At 40.6% G+C, this 15,263-nt stretch overlaps 1 protein-coding gene and 1 long non-coding RNA gene across 2 annotated transcripts; both read right to left on the bottom strand.

Moving 5' to 3' along the window:
* Nucleotides 1-372: 372 nt before the first annotated feature.
* Nucleotides 373-2,857, bottom strand: LOC117447151 (uncharacterized). Its single transcript, XM_034083804.2, has 6 exons — nt 2,752-2,857; nt 2,559-2,667; nt 1,946-2,024; nt 1,699-1,840; nt 1,465-1,592; nt 373-1,101 (listed from the first exon to the last, which is right to left on the bottom strand). Exons 1-6 carry the CDS (start codon nt 2,834-2,836, stop codon nt 787-789), a joined length of 858 nt encoding a protein of 285 aa, XP_033939695.1. The 5' UTR covers nt 2,837-2,857; the 3' UTR covers nt 373-786.
* A 736-nt stretch (nt 2,858-3,593) lies between these two features.
* On the bottom strand, nt 3,594-7,382 carry LOC139433919 (uncharacterized). Its single transcript, XR_011643317.1, has 4 exons — nt 7,277-7,382; nt 4,502-4,612; nt 3,785-3,916; nt 3,594-3,680 (listed from the first exon to the last, which is right to left on the bottom strand). It is a non-coding gene; the product is annotated as an uncharacterized lncRNA (long non-coding RNA).
* Nucleotides 7,383-15,263: the final 7,881 nt, after the last annotated feature.

Below are 15,263 nucleotides of genomic sequence, written 5' to 3'. Positions count from 1 at the left end.
TTTAAAATACATCCTATATTTGGTCATGCAAATAATATAATATGCAATAAATGCTTTTAAACAATGTTGGAATCTTAGAAAAATATTCATTTTATTGTTATAACAATTGACAGTTCAATAAAGTGCAAAAGATTCAGTTCACAATAAAGGGCAAAAGATTCAGTTCACAATAAAGGGCAAAACTTTCTTTAAACAAAACTTAACATTTATGCATGTACAGTACAGCCTGTAAACAACACAGGCTGTGTTCTGTGTGTTGTTTACAGGCTGTACTGTACATAACACACATTAGAATAAACACATCATAACAGCATCCAGATCTACAAGCTCATAGCACTTTGTGCCACGCTATGAGCTTGTAGATCTGCACTTTCTAAATCTCAAAATCTTTGCTTCTGGTTTGAGAACCACTAATAGCAACATACGTTTTTTCAGAAATTACTGGTTCATATACTGGCCATGTAAACGTTACAAAGAAAATCCTCCAACATGATCACAAAAATGTACTGCTCCTTTAGGTGATCCGAACGACAGGAAACTAAGATGTGCAAATAAACATTTTACCAATTTATGCTTCCACCATTTAGCTCTTTTAACTCAGCACACAACTTGCTCATAAAATACTTTGAGCATTAGGTAGTATTTTGAACATCACACACACACACTTCAAAAATCCTGCAATATTTGATTTAACCAGATAGAACCCTATTCTGAGCCAAGCAGAAGAAGAGAGAGAATAGAACAGGAGGACCAGCAGAAGAAAAGAAAAGGATCAAGACCACAAGTCTACTTGCAAGCAAGTATTGCTGCACGCAAGGACGTAGCAGGTTTTGACTCCTCTCCTCCCTTGATTTCGTACACTGCATTTTGGAAGAATTTCCATACAGCTTCACACTGCTTTGTGTAGTCGATGTCAAAGATATAGAATACCTTGAAACAGACATCGACTGCCTGAAGCAATGTGTTTTGTTCCAACGCCTCCCCATCAAGAATAACGAACGCCTGAGAGGTGTGCCAAATATCGTTTCCCAGGGACAGGACATATGGGTAAGGTCTTGACACCTTCGCCTCATGGAGGTACTCCACCAAGTTTGTTCCAACCTGAGAAAGAAATAAAGAACAAAAGACAAGATAAATTAAACAAAGTAAAAGATTGTGCAAAAGCAAAGGGTAAGCAAGATTTGGCAGTGGCTGATAAAATGCATATTCAGAAACAATGTTCTGAATTATTCTTGAGCCAAGGAATAACAGGCAGTCAGGCACATTCTTAACCACTTAAACTGGACCTGGTTGGCTCTGTACTTTAGACCACTGTTTTCCATCTTCACCAAATCTCTTCGCCAAAAATAGCCGATCTAGCTGCCATTTTTGGATAATGTCCCAGCCACCCCCCCAAGAATATGGATGCTGGGTTCAAGTGATTAAAAGAATAACATTTCCCTTTAGATATGCAGAGGGACTTACAGGCTTATGATCGATGAAGGCCAACTTAGACCCCTCGATAGTGTACCGGAACACTTTTCGGCCAACCCTGTAGACAGTTGGTGGAAGCAGTGTTGGTAACTGGCTCAGAGCAAGTTCCCCCAAACAATCTGTAGGAAGACAATTTTATAGGTATCAATATGTGGCATGGCAAATCTGTGAATTGGTCATTTAGTAGCAAAATAAAGTCTACTGTACAATATAACAATGTATTACCGGGTGTTAATCCATCAAGCGACGAGATAAGTTTCCCTTCCCGTCTCGCCAGGTGCAGGATCTTGTCTTTAAACAAAGGGAGCCAGGTTTCGAAGAGCTTAGGCGCAGCCTCTCTATGTAGGATCTGAAAGTCCTGTGCAATCTAAATGAAAAAGAAAATTCAATGTGGCAGCTGACATACTGATAAAAGATTGTTATAAACAATGCATCCACATCATATGTAAACATATACTCCTTCCTAACTTACCATGCCTGGAGTGAATAGATGTGGGAACTCTTGGCGGATCCCCTGAATGTCCCACCCGTTTTCCCTTAAAGACTTGGCCCTGTTTGATAGTTTGCAGAAAGTACAGCAGTACAAGAATGTTAAAAGGATAACACAAAAAGCCCCGAGGGCAGTTGCAGACAGGTGCTCTTGTATGGCAGTTTTGGAGGGTAAGGAGTTGCACTTTCTTGATGGCTGGTGGTAGGGTGTTCCACATTTTGGTAGCATAATAGTAAAATGCATTCATCCCCATGTTTGTGTCGATTATGGGGGGGGGGGGGGGGGGGAGAGTAATGGAGCTCCCACTGGTGTTGTGCCCTTTTATTTTTGACAGGTACATGGCACTGGTCCCTTGAAAACCAGGCCCATTGCAAGTTGCTGTACTCTGTCCTACCCTGAGCCATCCCACTATAGCATCATAATGAGCAGGGGTTAGGTCATAGGTGTGAGAGGTCTAGTAGTAGTTTGTTTTGAGAAGTCTGTAGTTCAGATTTGAATGACTTGAGGTGCAACAGTACCATGATGAGATGCATGCATAGGCAAAATGACATTGAATGAGTGCTGCAGCTAGTGTCCTCAGTGCATTCCTACTGACCTGTACACTGCTGTATCCTGCATGTATTGCTCCACCTGGTTGAGGGGCTGCGAATTGTGTTTCAGCCATTCTTTACACTGTATGGCTCTTTCTTCCGATATGGTACATTCTATAAAAGTACACATAAGGATATTAACAATCTCAAATTATGTGTCTGTATTACTTAAACAAATTATTCAGTTCCAACGATTACCTGGTATGAATGTCCTACGAGTGCCAGCTTCACTACTTTGTGGTGGTGTCTGCTGCGTGCTCCGTGACCTGGCCGGTTTTCTCATCCTCTTTCTGATGTTCCGAAGCCTCTCTTCGAGGAATCCAGTGGCTGGGCGGTGGTTCCGTCCTGGGGTGAACCAGTATCCCTGTCAAGAAATGAAAGTCTTTGGTGAATAGAGATGAGGCACATTTTGATAGCGTGGCGACAACATGTGGCTGAGCCATCTAGAACAGGGTTTGTCTGTATGTCTGTCTGACAACACCGGGCATCAAACAGCACAGAAGTCCAGTACTCTGGTGCTGGGAGATGAGTTATATTGTGTTCAACTGACTGTTTTAGCATCAATTCCTCAATAAAATGTTAATTACTTACGAAGCCACTGCTTGTGTCCTTCAAGGAGGGAAACCCATGAATCAAAGCTGCAGCCAAGGCCTTTTTTGTCTCACTGGTAGGACTGCAAACACAGAAAAACTAAATTACCAGCATTGTCAAATTAGATCTTAAGTATTTCTAAAACATGTGTTGCACCCCAGTATAATGGCTGTAGCATATTCTGCAGCTAATAGGCATCCTAATAAATTAAAAACACTACTGAACGTGTGTTTTGGTACATGTGTTGTGCATGTTTATGTTGGTGGTCTAGGTAAATGTGAGACTTGAAAGTAGTGTCCCGTCTTATCTTTTCCCCTGAAAGAAGATTCATATACCTTTTTCAAACCAACATAACATTCAGCAAAAACAAGAAAAAACCCCACTATTTTTAATTACCTCTCTCCAAACTTCTCCATGAGGTGAGATACCAAAATACAGACAAGGCACTTTCTTTGCGAAGGGATGATCACATCCTCATCAAGGCTCCCCAGGATCAGCTTGCCTTCAGTTGAGCCTGTGAGAATCTGGCGGATATCCTGAGAAAATTGCAAGAAGGGACAACATCACAGATATCGTGTATTACTCTTTAGTGTTGATTAAAGAAAAAAGTGAAACCCAAGTCTTAAAAAGTGGAGCTTACAAATTGTGGAATTATATGTAGTGTTTGAGGTATCATCGCTGGTACGACAGGTGCCGTTTGGTCCTCCATGGAGGGTGGAGTTGTGGCAGTTGGTTGGACATCAGGACTTGTAGGTGGCACAGCAGGTTCAATCTAAACAGAACCCAGGTTAATGTAACAAACAGTGACAGCCACCTAGAATTGCCGGATGAGCATCAGTAATGTAAATCAGTGTACCACACCAGCAGACTCAGTAGACTGCACACAGTATGCATTGTGTGAAAGATATGCACCACGCCAAAGTTTTGATACATTCAGAGACCTGTGTAAAGTATGGTTTATATTGACCCCTAAGAGACACAAAACCACTCAGAAACCCTTCACCCGAGTGAATGAAAAATGCGACAAGTTTGGACCATGCAGATCTACGGCAAATTGAAAAAGATATAAAACAAACATGTAACTTCTTAACTGACAGTGACTACCCGTCACCGTCGGGTGGAAACCGTGTATGTCCAAAATTGTTCCGTTTATAATTTTTAACATTTTAAAATTGTGAAATAGCCAATCGACAAGCTCTTGACGTTGGGAGCTTGTAGATCTATTTGTACTACTTTTGTACAACACTATGACGAATTAGTACATTTAGAAATATAAAAAACATAGTTTAAATATGGAGACACAAGGTTTCTGCCCAACAGCAACGATATGTAGACAGATTAAACAAAAAATACTTACTGTACAATTTATCACATCCATCCCAGTATTTACAGAAACATCCCAGTACTCCATCGCATGATCATCCCTGTAGTCCAAAGGCACCTTTTAAGCAGCATTTATAGCTAACCACTAAACAAATATGGCAGGAAAAAATGGACTTGTCGAGTCAAAATGCTATTTACAAAGTGTCATACTACTGTACTGGTGGCAGTAAACTGATTTTCTAAAAAAGTCTATAGCGCAGTGAAATGTATAAACTGTCATCAGTCTCGCTGAATGACTTCACTGCATGTAGGGGATGGTGATCAAGCAGCTCTCTCACATCAACAGCTGCCAAAACTTGAGTGGGAATCACACTGTATGCAAAGAAATGCCTATCAAACCATTGTGTTTCCCACTTCTGTACAACAAGTTTTATTGTTGGTGTGTGTGATGTTTGGTCTAGTACTAAAATGGACTTTATGAGACCAAATTGGGGCTCTCCATCTGGGTCATAAGACAGGAATACAGTCATGCCTGCTCGATATGCAGTTCCCTTAAAGGTAACCGAAGCTGGTTCATACAATTCACTGAAAAGGGGAATGCCTGTTAGACCACTTTCGATGTCTTTAACTCCCTCAATGTTGGCCAGAAAGGTAGTGTGCCCTGGACCAACTTCTGTATTGTGGCTCAACACAGTTCCACACAGCAAATTATAGCACTGCGCTATCTGATGGCGAAAGGCCATGGTTTTGCAAATGTTTCGGAAATTGCATGTTACATGGCTAACCCGTTTAAAAAAGTTGTGTTTCGCTTCGAATCTCATAGCCCAAAACTGAGTCAAGGGTCCGAGCCTTTGAATGGCTCTTGGGTAATGGAGCATGAAGTGGTGTTTTGGCAGCAAATAGTGAAGAGGATAGAGCTCCAGGAAGAGAGAGTGATGCTCTTCAAGGATTTTAGCTAAGTAGTGTTGCTTCAACAGTAAGAGAAGGAGAGAAGATGAACTCCATACATAACAGTAACAGTAGGAGAAGTTTCCATTCCTTGCAATGCATGGGGACCAGGTCACCTATCATTGTCGGCAGCAACCTAAGTAGGCACCATATTTGAGCTGCTGATTGATGCATGGCGCCTTTAACCTTTTTTAGATCATCCTTACTGATTACAGAAGGTTTGTTACCCTTATCACAAAAGCCGTAGTCAAAGCTTGTGATTCTGTAGTTTAGTTTGTCAAGTGTTAGATGTTTCTGCTCAATCAGCGAAGTTAACACAAGCTTGACTTCATATGGCCCTACGCCTTCCAGTATATCATGCATGATGTCAGGTGCTATGTTGTCGGTTACATGATAGAAAGACAAGTCATTCAAGACACTGTCTCTATTCAGGCCTGTCTGGGAGCGGTCGGCTGTACGCAAATCTGCCTCATGACTATTGACATCACGCAATAGTGCAGGATCTGCCAGCGTCTGAGACCTCCGGGCATCCTTATGTATTCTGCAAAACCGACACATATAATTTCCAGAGAAGCTTTCAATATAGCCAAGCATGGCATTCACGCCCAAATTGTCTCCCACTACCTGGACCACTGTAAACCTTACAACACCTTGAAAGTTGGGGGTATCAACAGTGATGCCATCCCTCTCAAGACACCTGATCTCTTCCACAATAGGGCGCAGCACTGCATCAAGGCCATAGGTCTTAGCGTCATCGGATTTGTACACTGCTAAAAGGAAGTGTGACTGCAAACTTGATAGCAGGTCTGGTGGCAAGCTCTTTAGGGTGAAATATATAAATCCTAACTTGTGAACCCCAGTCTTAGACCCAAGCGGATTGACTGTCTCACAATCATCTTGGTAAATCATAAGTGGGATCGAAACCTCTTTTAATAACAGTGGATGCGTTTTACAAAACTGCCCATCAAATAAATCTTGAAGAGCATCACTCTCTCTCTGCTGCCATTCTTGCATGGCCTGTAAAACCCCAGGAATTTCAAGTAGCTTGGTTAGAAGGCGCTGTAGCGGAATACGCTGATATGAATCACGAACTGAGACTTGTCGCACAGTGCCAGTGGCAGAGGCTCTTTGCTGAACAAAGCATGCCCCCCCAGTGAAAATCTCCTCAACTGGCTGAATGAAGTTTCCTGATTTAGCAAAATACTGCATCTGTTTATAATCTGTATCAAGTCCTTTGAAAGGCTCGGCTAATTCCAAGAACTCCAGCCCAAGCTCTTCTACCTCTGGGCTTTGATCAAGACCAAAATGACGAAATAAAGACATAGTCTTTGATTCTAGTTTGCCCACAATATCACCAATTAAACTAGAGGTGTGTTGAACCATAAAGTTTAAGTTAGAGAATGTCAAAGAAGGTTTAGACCTCAGATGAGCTAAAAAAAGGGCTACCCGGTTGGTCATGTCATCTTGCCCTAGTTCATCCCATTCATCCTCAACTCCCTGTACAGGCTCATTTTCAGCAAGCTGTATGTCAACAGGCTGGGCTGGACCTTCAAGGGGATCATCGGGAGTATCACTTTGGTTTTCATGCTCCTTTAATAGGTGTCTTCTATAAGACCTTATAAAAGAAAATGTTCTACCACAACCAGTTTCACTACATTGGAAATATGTTGATGAATGGTTTACATGATGTACTGCACGTAAATGTTGAAAGAGAGTCTTGGCATCCCCTGGAATTTGCCTTTTGCATTTAAAGCAAATATATGCCATCTGCTCACAAATTTGAACAAATCCTCAGAATTAATATGCGTGTGTGGGGGAGGGGTGTAGCCTCTCACATCTGCAGTGATCTAACTATACTTACAAGTCCTCTACATTTTTTGAGGAACTTAAGCCTGGGGCCAGCTTTTGGAATCAATTGGCTGATGGTCCCCTCGTCTAAAAGAAGAAAACTCTCCTCGTCAATTCCCTCGTCTGAAAGACAAAAAAACTAAATACAAGGACATATTTAAACCATGGAGAACAGCAAAAAATAAGAGGCTAATTACATGGAAGCTATTGGAATAAAAATGCATTTTCAGTAACATTAAATACAATGCAGTCAATGCCATTTCAAATAATTCCTTTACCTAGCTATACAGACGATCTGCTTGCTGTGAACGTAAACAAAAACATGTTCTTACCTTTAAATCTATCAATAAGGTCTGTCAACTGCCACTGTGTCAATGTGTCACACACAAAATCGTCCATTGATCTGAGACAAAAAACACATAAAGAGCTTAATTAAAACAAAACATAAAATGTACATTTGCTTGACTTCAACCTCACTGCTGATGAGGCTACTAAAACTGACAAATGTCTGCTTCTCCTATTCATTTATTTGTATTACCTGTTGTATTTAGCACACATGAGCCCCACTTACTATGGTTATTAGCATTGTATTTTATCTGCAGACTTATGGTTATATCAAAGCCTTTATTTTTATATAGAGTGATACACTTTTGTGACTGCTAGAAACAGGTCAACCCACAATAGAGCAAGATTAGTTAACCAACTACGGACAGCAGCCACAGGAACTTTTGCAGTCACAAATTGCTGTGAAAAATTGAGAGAGACCAATGAAAGTGAAAGTTAAGTTACAGAGAACCTGCTTTTTTTTTTTACACCAAACCTTATCAGTCCCCTTATCAGACAGAAGTTGACGAATTACTTAGTCATATCCAAACCAATTCAACAGAGTTCTTCAATTTAAAAGACATGGATCCAGCCTTAAGTGCTAAGCTTTAAAACTGAATTAACAAATGACATTACATAATGTGATGACAGAACTGTAAACAGAATTAACATTTCTTTTTATTTAAAATATATAAATAATATTTCACATCAAAAGAAACAGCACCATGGTTGTTTTATTGTAGCTGAAACTTTAACAAAATAAATAACTCCGTTACCTCCAATAATTAACCCATGTTTGTATAATTGTGTTAACTCTGTGTGTTGCTGCTAGCATACATAATACCTGCCGTGGAAACCTTACTCGTGGAGGGGGCTACAGAGCAGAGCGGCATCCGTCACGTAACATTAACTGCAGAGCGAAAACCACAGTGGCAGTCAGCTCCGCATGGCAGCTAGCTTGGCAGCTAATTTACGTGACGCAGCCGAATAACGGCGCAACATTCCTTTTGTAAAAGGGGCTGATATTACTGACATATAAGCGCCTGGGGTAGCACACTTTCCGTTTAACTTGGTAATGCTACCGTCATTTAGTTTTCAATCCTGATATCCTACATTTGAACCATCTCTCTAACTGGCAGTTACACAGACTAGCTAGTTAACTACGTTAGCTTTAGCATGTTCGTCGGCTCATTCGGCTTTTTAAGTGAGATAAAAAAGAACACTAAATAACAAATTAACTATCAACGTTACCACAATATCGCTCATGGACTAGCAGTTGATGACATTTATTAACAGATTCACAGTTAGATGACAATGTTTTCTGCTTACCTCCTCCAACTTTCCCCAACGGTCTTTCTTGTCTCAATGATCTTCTCTCGCGATGATGATGGTTAAGTTTACGGTTATGCCCAAATATCGCGAGTGCACACAGGATGCAGGGGAAAACCTTTCCCGCCAGATCGCGGTCAAAATCAAACAATGGCAGTCTGGAAGTCCCCTTTGTCTCAGTTTATCTCAACATGAATGAATCTAATACATGTGAAATTGTTGTGATTCATGCAAACCAATACCCAATACCATATACATAACCCAGAATGAGTTAAACATTTCATAACCAAATGGTTGGGTAGACAAACATATTTTGACCCAGCACTTGGGTTGCACAAAAATAACCCAATACCATATTAATAACCCAGAATGGGTTAAACATTTCATAACCAAATGGTTGGGTAGACAAAAATATTTTGACCCAGCACTTGGGTTACACAAAAATAACCCAATACCATATTAATAACCCAGAATGGGTTAAACATTTCATAACCCCATGGTTGGGTAGATGAAATAACCCACTGTTTTTTAGAGTGTGTATTCCACCCGCAATATCTTGGTTGAAAATAGAACAGTTATGACCACTGATAAAGGCTTACACCTTAAATCAAGCCTTTTCCTCAAAAAATGACTTTTTTAAAACAGTTGGTTCTCAACTGTTTTCGACTAGCACTGTCTTCAGTTACTCAACCCTAAGTTGACTCGCTATGCCCTGCTGGTTTTCAATTACTTGGCCCGTAACCAACTCGCTATGTCTCATAGATCTTAACAATAATCGTTAAATGGACATATATATCCTTACGTCATAGGCTAACTAACTACTAACGTATCAAGAGACACCTACATGAAAACGCAACAAGACACCTATCCAAAGTACAATGACCACACACATTTATAGTTAAAATACTAACACACACAAATTAGTAACATGCAGGGTTAAATGTAAGAAAAAGAAGAAATATGAACTCACCCTGCTTGCGACAAAGCAACGCCCCAAGGTATATAATTGTTATTGTTATAAATTTGGTTGTTTTAACATTAATTTAGGCAGTCTCTCAGGAGTCCAACTTACCAGACAGACACACACTCCTATTGTTCCCTATGTAATCTATTGAAGATTTTGAATAAACAGGTACTTCTTTACCTTTCTGTATTGGGCCCGAGTGTATGTCTGCCAGCATTGTTCAAACTCCTTTGAAAACTGCAACCGCTCTCCCGGTGTCACGAGATCACGTCAGGGTCACCAAATGTTATGCTGGATTCGTTATTCTCGCGTCCAGGTAAGAAGCTTAAAAAGGAGACTAAATGGAGTCTCTGAGAAGGTTCAAAATTGGTACTTTAATTAATAAAAAGCGCGGTAATGTTACAAGCAGGATATTGTTCAGTCAGAAGAGAAAGGCTGCAGCCTTCCTCTCCCTGTGATGGCCGTGCAGCCGACCCCAAGCATTCGTCCTTCCCGCTTGCTGGCTGTTCGCTCCTCCTCTCTGGGAGCTGTAGTGACGCAGGGGACTTCCCGAAACGTCACAGATTACCCAGCATGCCTGAGAGGTACCCGTATGTGCGCTCATAGGGCCCTTCTCACTTCTCTTATTTTTCATTTCCTCGCTCCTCGGTCTCGGTCTCACCGGAAGTTGATTTGTCTGCGCCATCTTGAGTGGCGTCCTAATGGCCTTATTTTTGCCGGAGGACGAGCAGCGAGGAGCGAGGAGCTATAACCGAGGAACCACTTAGACCAGGGGTCAGCAACAGGCGGACCGCGGTCCGGATCCGGACCCAGACGCCGACCTATACGGACCCGGAGCTATAATCAATACATTAATAGGGGATTTTTCGGCGCCTCCCTCTTTTTTAACGCTGATTTGGGTGACTTGTGTAATTCGTTGAGAACCGAAGAGTTTTTGTTTTGGGGGTGGGGGGGAGGGAGTCCGTCTGTCAGTCCGACTGACGGATAACTTCTCACTTCACAAAAGAAGAAGAAATCTAGACCGCAAAAATAATTAAAAATGCGAGTACCTGTTTTTCCTGGCCAAGGACAGGTTCCTTGAACACAACACGAGCGTAACGTGTCTTCCGTGTATTCACGTGGTTTATGTCTCGTCTGAAAGGAGTGCTGAGCACTTGAACGCCGCTCCAGCCCTTAAAATATTGCATATAAGGATAATAATCCATAAGGAGCCGTACACATGCCGCAGTGTTTGCGTGGCTGTGTCTTTAGTTGTAAACACAGTGGCGATCTGTTGTTATTAGCATCTGGTTAGCTAGCTATGCTAACGAATTTAAAGAGCTTTTCTACAACCAGGTGGAAGAGAGCTAGATGTTGAGAGGCTTAAATAACCTCAGCTCAGTGAGGTTAAGGCACACCTTGATATGATCATTATAGTTATTAATGAGACTAAATGAAAAACTGGTATAAAATACTATATGACAGCAACAAAAAAGTTGTTAAAAATAACAAGAATAGAGTTTAAAACGGGAGTGATTTGTAAAATATCCAAAAAGAAAAATATGCTTACAGTTCTGTTTCATATGGATGTTGAGAGATGTATCCATAGATCTCTTAATGTTGCTCTCAAAGTGTACCAGATTGATGCTTTTAACTTCAATATTTTAAGCAAAGGTTGAGTTCAATAATTTGTACGACCCTCGGAGGATGTTGTAAAAATTGAAAGGAAAAAGGTTCCCCACCCCTGCTGTAAATAATAATAAAAACCCTTGATTTTTAACTTAAAGGTGGGGTAGGTAAGTTTCAGAAACCTGCGCGAGATACACTTTTTGTTATATTCCATGGAATGCTCTTAACATCCCGATAGCAATGAATAGCTTAAGTGCTTTGACAACAAATCCATAAAAAAAATCCATAAAATCCATAAAATCTGTAGAAGCCGTAATACTGTAAAAAGTACAACTTGACTCCATGATCAGCCCAGATTTACAAACTCCTGGCAGGAAAAGCTCAAGCTCAATTCTCACACTGAATTTAAAAAAAGTGAGTGGGGGACTGCAATATAAGAGGGAAAGAAAGAGAAACTGTTAAATTGTTATGATGTGTAAAGACTGATATTGTTCTATAATCGGCTGAAACTGTTAAGTCATGATGTGAAACGGTTAACAAAGAAAAAGGGACACTCAAGCTGCTGCTACACTTTATTTGATTTATCTAAAATTAAGCACTTTTAAGATGCACATATTTTCAAAAGCTATTTTATTTATTTTCTCTATTTTATTTGTAAATGCAGCCCAAGAGGAACATTACACATATCCACAGTATTTAATGTTAATTGACAATAAATATTGTTGTTTTTGAATTGTACTTTCTTTATTTGATTGGCAGTCAGTTGTTGATTATGCAGACGTTGATAAAGCTACAGGTCACTTCAATATATATCACACTAATTCATGAAGTAAGTTAGACATTTTGATGTTCCGGACCTTTGCATGGGGACATTTTCTCTAACTGGACCTCGTTGAATTTTAGTTGAAGACCCCTGACCTAGACCATCCTTCGATGAAATCCTCAGACACTCGCCCTGCCCCCTTACTGTGTATCGCTCACTGATTGGACGATGCAGTGCATGCACTGATCTGATACTTCTTGACATGAGAGCAGTTTCCCAGCGGAGTGAAGAAAATACATGAAACTCACGAGAGTCACTCCTCAGTTTATACCGTGTTTTGTTTTAATTAATGTTTCATTTAGTTACAAGTATGTGATATATCTGAACAACAAAGTGGTCAAAAATCATTTTATTCATTTGTTGGAAACATTTTCATGATTGCTTTTTTCATTTTACATTTTCATTTATTGTCATTTCCATTTTTCTTCTCTCAATTATTTTATCTATTCTGTGCACTCTAATCAATATTAATCCAACTAATGTTCGTTTATACATTTTAAGAATGGCGTTTATCTTTTTTGAGAATGAGTTCTTAATTGATTTTATTTATTTGGGTCTACAACAGATGATACAAATGTTTGTGTCAGTAAATGTGTACTAACAGAGACGGGGGGGGTGTGTGTGGAAATAACGGGGACAGAGCTGCTGTCAGACGATCAGCTGTGCAGCGTCATCACAAACGGACTTCGCTTCACGTGACACTCCGGAGGAAAGGACGTCCCATTGCCAAGCCCCCAGGAAGTGCGCCGGACTCTGATGAAAATATTCGTGGTGGCCAAACGGCGGTACTACGCTTCCGTTAGGTTGCTGGGCCCGGAAACACTTTTTCCCATTGACTTACATTGGGAAAGAGTGGTCTGTAAATCGTTGGATAATTTAAACAAAATAAACTACCCAGTATGAACACTTGTATAGCCCTTATAAAAAACATTCGTTCCTCAAGTTGTAAAAATGTGCTAATAAAGTTATTCTGAGAGTTATTTCCCTCTGCATTATGAACGTGCATCTAACCCACGGGACCGCGCCGCCCGGCACGTTCATGTTACGTGTTCAGCATGGTCCCGACCAATCAGAGCACACTGTGCTCACAGGGAGGTTGGGGGCTGGAGCTACAACGAGCCGTTAAAGGCAGAAAGTGAAATTCAGTGAATACACGTTAGATTAACGTCCCTGTAGCTTATTATTGCACTAAGAAGCTCATTGCAATGTGCTCAGTGCAATCATTCTTTCATACTAAATGAAGCTCTGTTGGATATCACTAGATCCTGTTACACCGTAATATAAGTACATAACGATTGATGTGCACATTAGCATAATTACTAGCTAGCCGCTAGCTGCTAACTGCCGCCTCATTAATATCAAATCCATCATAACAACAATCCATTACCATGCTGTCATGAACGCACGGTACTACACTACGGTGTACGCAAATTGACGTGCTTGATGTGAACAAGCATTTTGGTTCAAGTTGCGCATGCGCTATGAACGCACATACGGGTACTTCTCAGGCATGCCGGGTAATCTGTGACGTCTCACTCTCTCAAAAATTGGGCCATTTTATCATCATGCGCTAATGAGCAACTCTCATAGGAATGAATGAGGCCCCGCCTCCCACGCTGTATCCAGTTCTTATTATACATCCATGACCGATCGGGCAGGGGGACGGATCGGGTAGTGACAGTGACAAAGGTAAAACGCATGTAGTGCTGAACACGTCACATCACATGAACGTGCCGGGCGGCGCGGTCCCGTGGGTTAGATGCGCGTTCATAATGCGGAGGGAAATAACTCTCAGAATAACGTTATTAGCACATTTTACAACTTGAAGAACGAATGTTTTTAATAAGGGCTATACAAGTGTTCATACTGGGTAGGTTATTTAGTTTAAAAAAAATTATCCAACGAGTTACAGACCACTTTTTCCCAATGTAAGTCAATGGGAAAAAGTGTTTCCGGGCCCAGCAACCTAAAGGAAGTGTAGTACCGACGTTTGGCCACAACGAATATTCTCATCAGACTTCCTGGGGGCTTGGTGTGCGTCATATGTGAGGCCCCGCCTTAAATGGAGCGCGATTTCCGCAGGACACGCCCACCTGACACGACACTACGGTGGCTGAGAAGGGTCTAGCTGCGGCCGCGAAAGTTGTACTTCCAAATATGGTCAGAAGAGAGCACGCCCAACACGTGAGACGCTGACGCAAGGATATTTAAGGAGACATGGAGGTTTACAGACAACAGACAACAAACAATATGGCGCACCGAGTACAGGTAATTAAGGTATTGTGGTTTTAGATATAATTACATACTATTTAGGTTCTCGTTTGTTTGTCGATGTGGCTGTTTAGCGCAGTGTAATTGTGTTTATTTTGCTGATTTGTATTTTAAATATTAAATGGAATGGAATGGAATACATATATATATATATATATATATATATCTTAGCTCTTAGCTTGACATGCTCGACGTTCAGTTAGCATGTCAAGCTAAGATATATGTATATATCTTAGCTTGACAGATGGAACAATACATGTACTCTAATTTTTACAAGAATCTGATTTTGTGCAAGTTTTAAATATTAATTGAAGGTGTCTTTCACATTTGAATGTTTTTTTATTTAAAACATGTATTAGCTGCTATACTGTAGACATGTAAATATGTACAATTATTATTTTAAGTGTGGTTTAAAGTTAAATGGTAGTTATTGGGTAGAGCCAAGTAACCCAGGTGGATGCAATCAGGTAATTAGGACAGAGCCTCTGTTTTTAGATGGGGTTTGTGGCCATGCTGTAGGCCTGACGTTTAAACTAGCTGAAGGGCTTTCTGTTCGAACCACAGTGAGATCTAGAGGTTGTTTTGTGCATAACATATCAACCAAAGAGTAGAGTTGGCTGAATCAGATGGAGTTAAACTTTTTTTTTTTTTTTTTCAACAAGATATCAAGACACAAAATGT

This window comes from Pseudochaenichthys georgianus, chromosome 5, assembly GCF_902827115.2.
Source record: "Pseudochaenichthys georgianus chromosome 5, fPseGeo1.2, whole genome shotgun sequence".
NCBI classification, from domain to species: Eukaryota; Metazoa; Chordata; class Actinopteri; order Perciformes; family Channichthyidae; genus Pseudochaenichthys; species Pseudochaenichthys georgianus.
The sequence above is the reverse complement of the archived record's forward strand: the minus strand, read 5'-3'. Positions and strand labels throughout refer to the sequence as shown.

What these genes read in the sequence shown, in the direction of transcription:
- LOC117447151 (XM_034083804.2), bottom strand. Translation starts at nt 2,836, where the DNA reads ATGAGAAAACCGGCCAGGTCACGGAGCACGCAGCAGACACCACCACAA. An exon ending in GCTTGATGGATTAACACCCG is followed by an intron (nt 1,593 to 1,698) that starts GTAATACATTGT and finishes GTCTTCCTACAG; the next exon opens with ATTGTTTGGGGGAACTTGCT. An exon ending in CCTTCATCGATCATAAGCCT is followed by an intron (nt 1,102 to 1,464) that starts GTAAGTCCCTCT and finishes TTTCTTTCTCAG; the next exon opens with GTTGGAACAAACTTGGTGGA.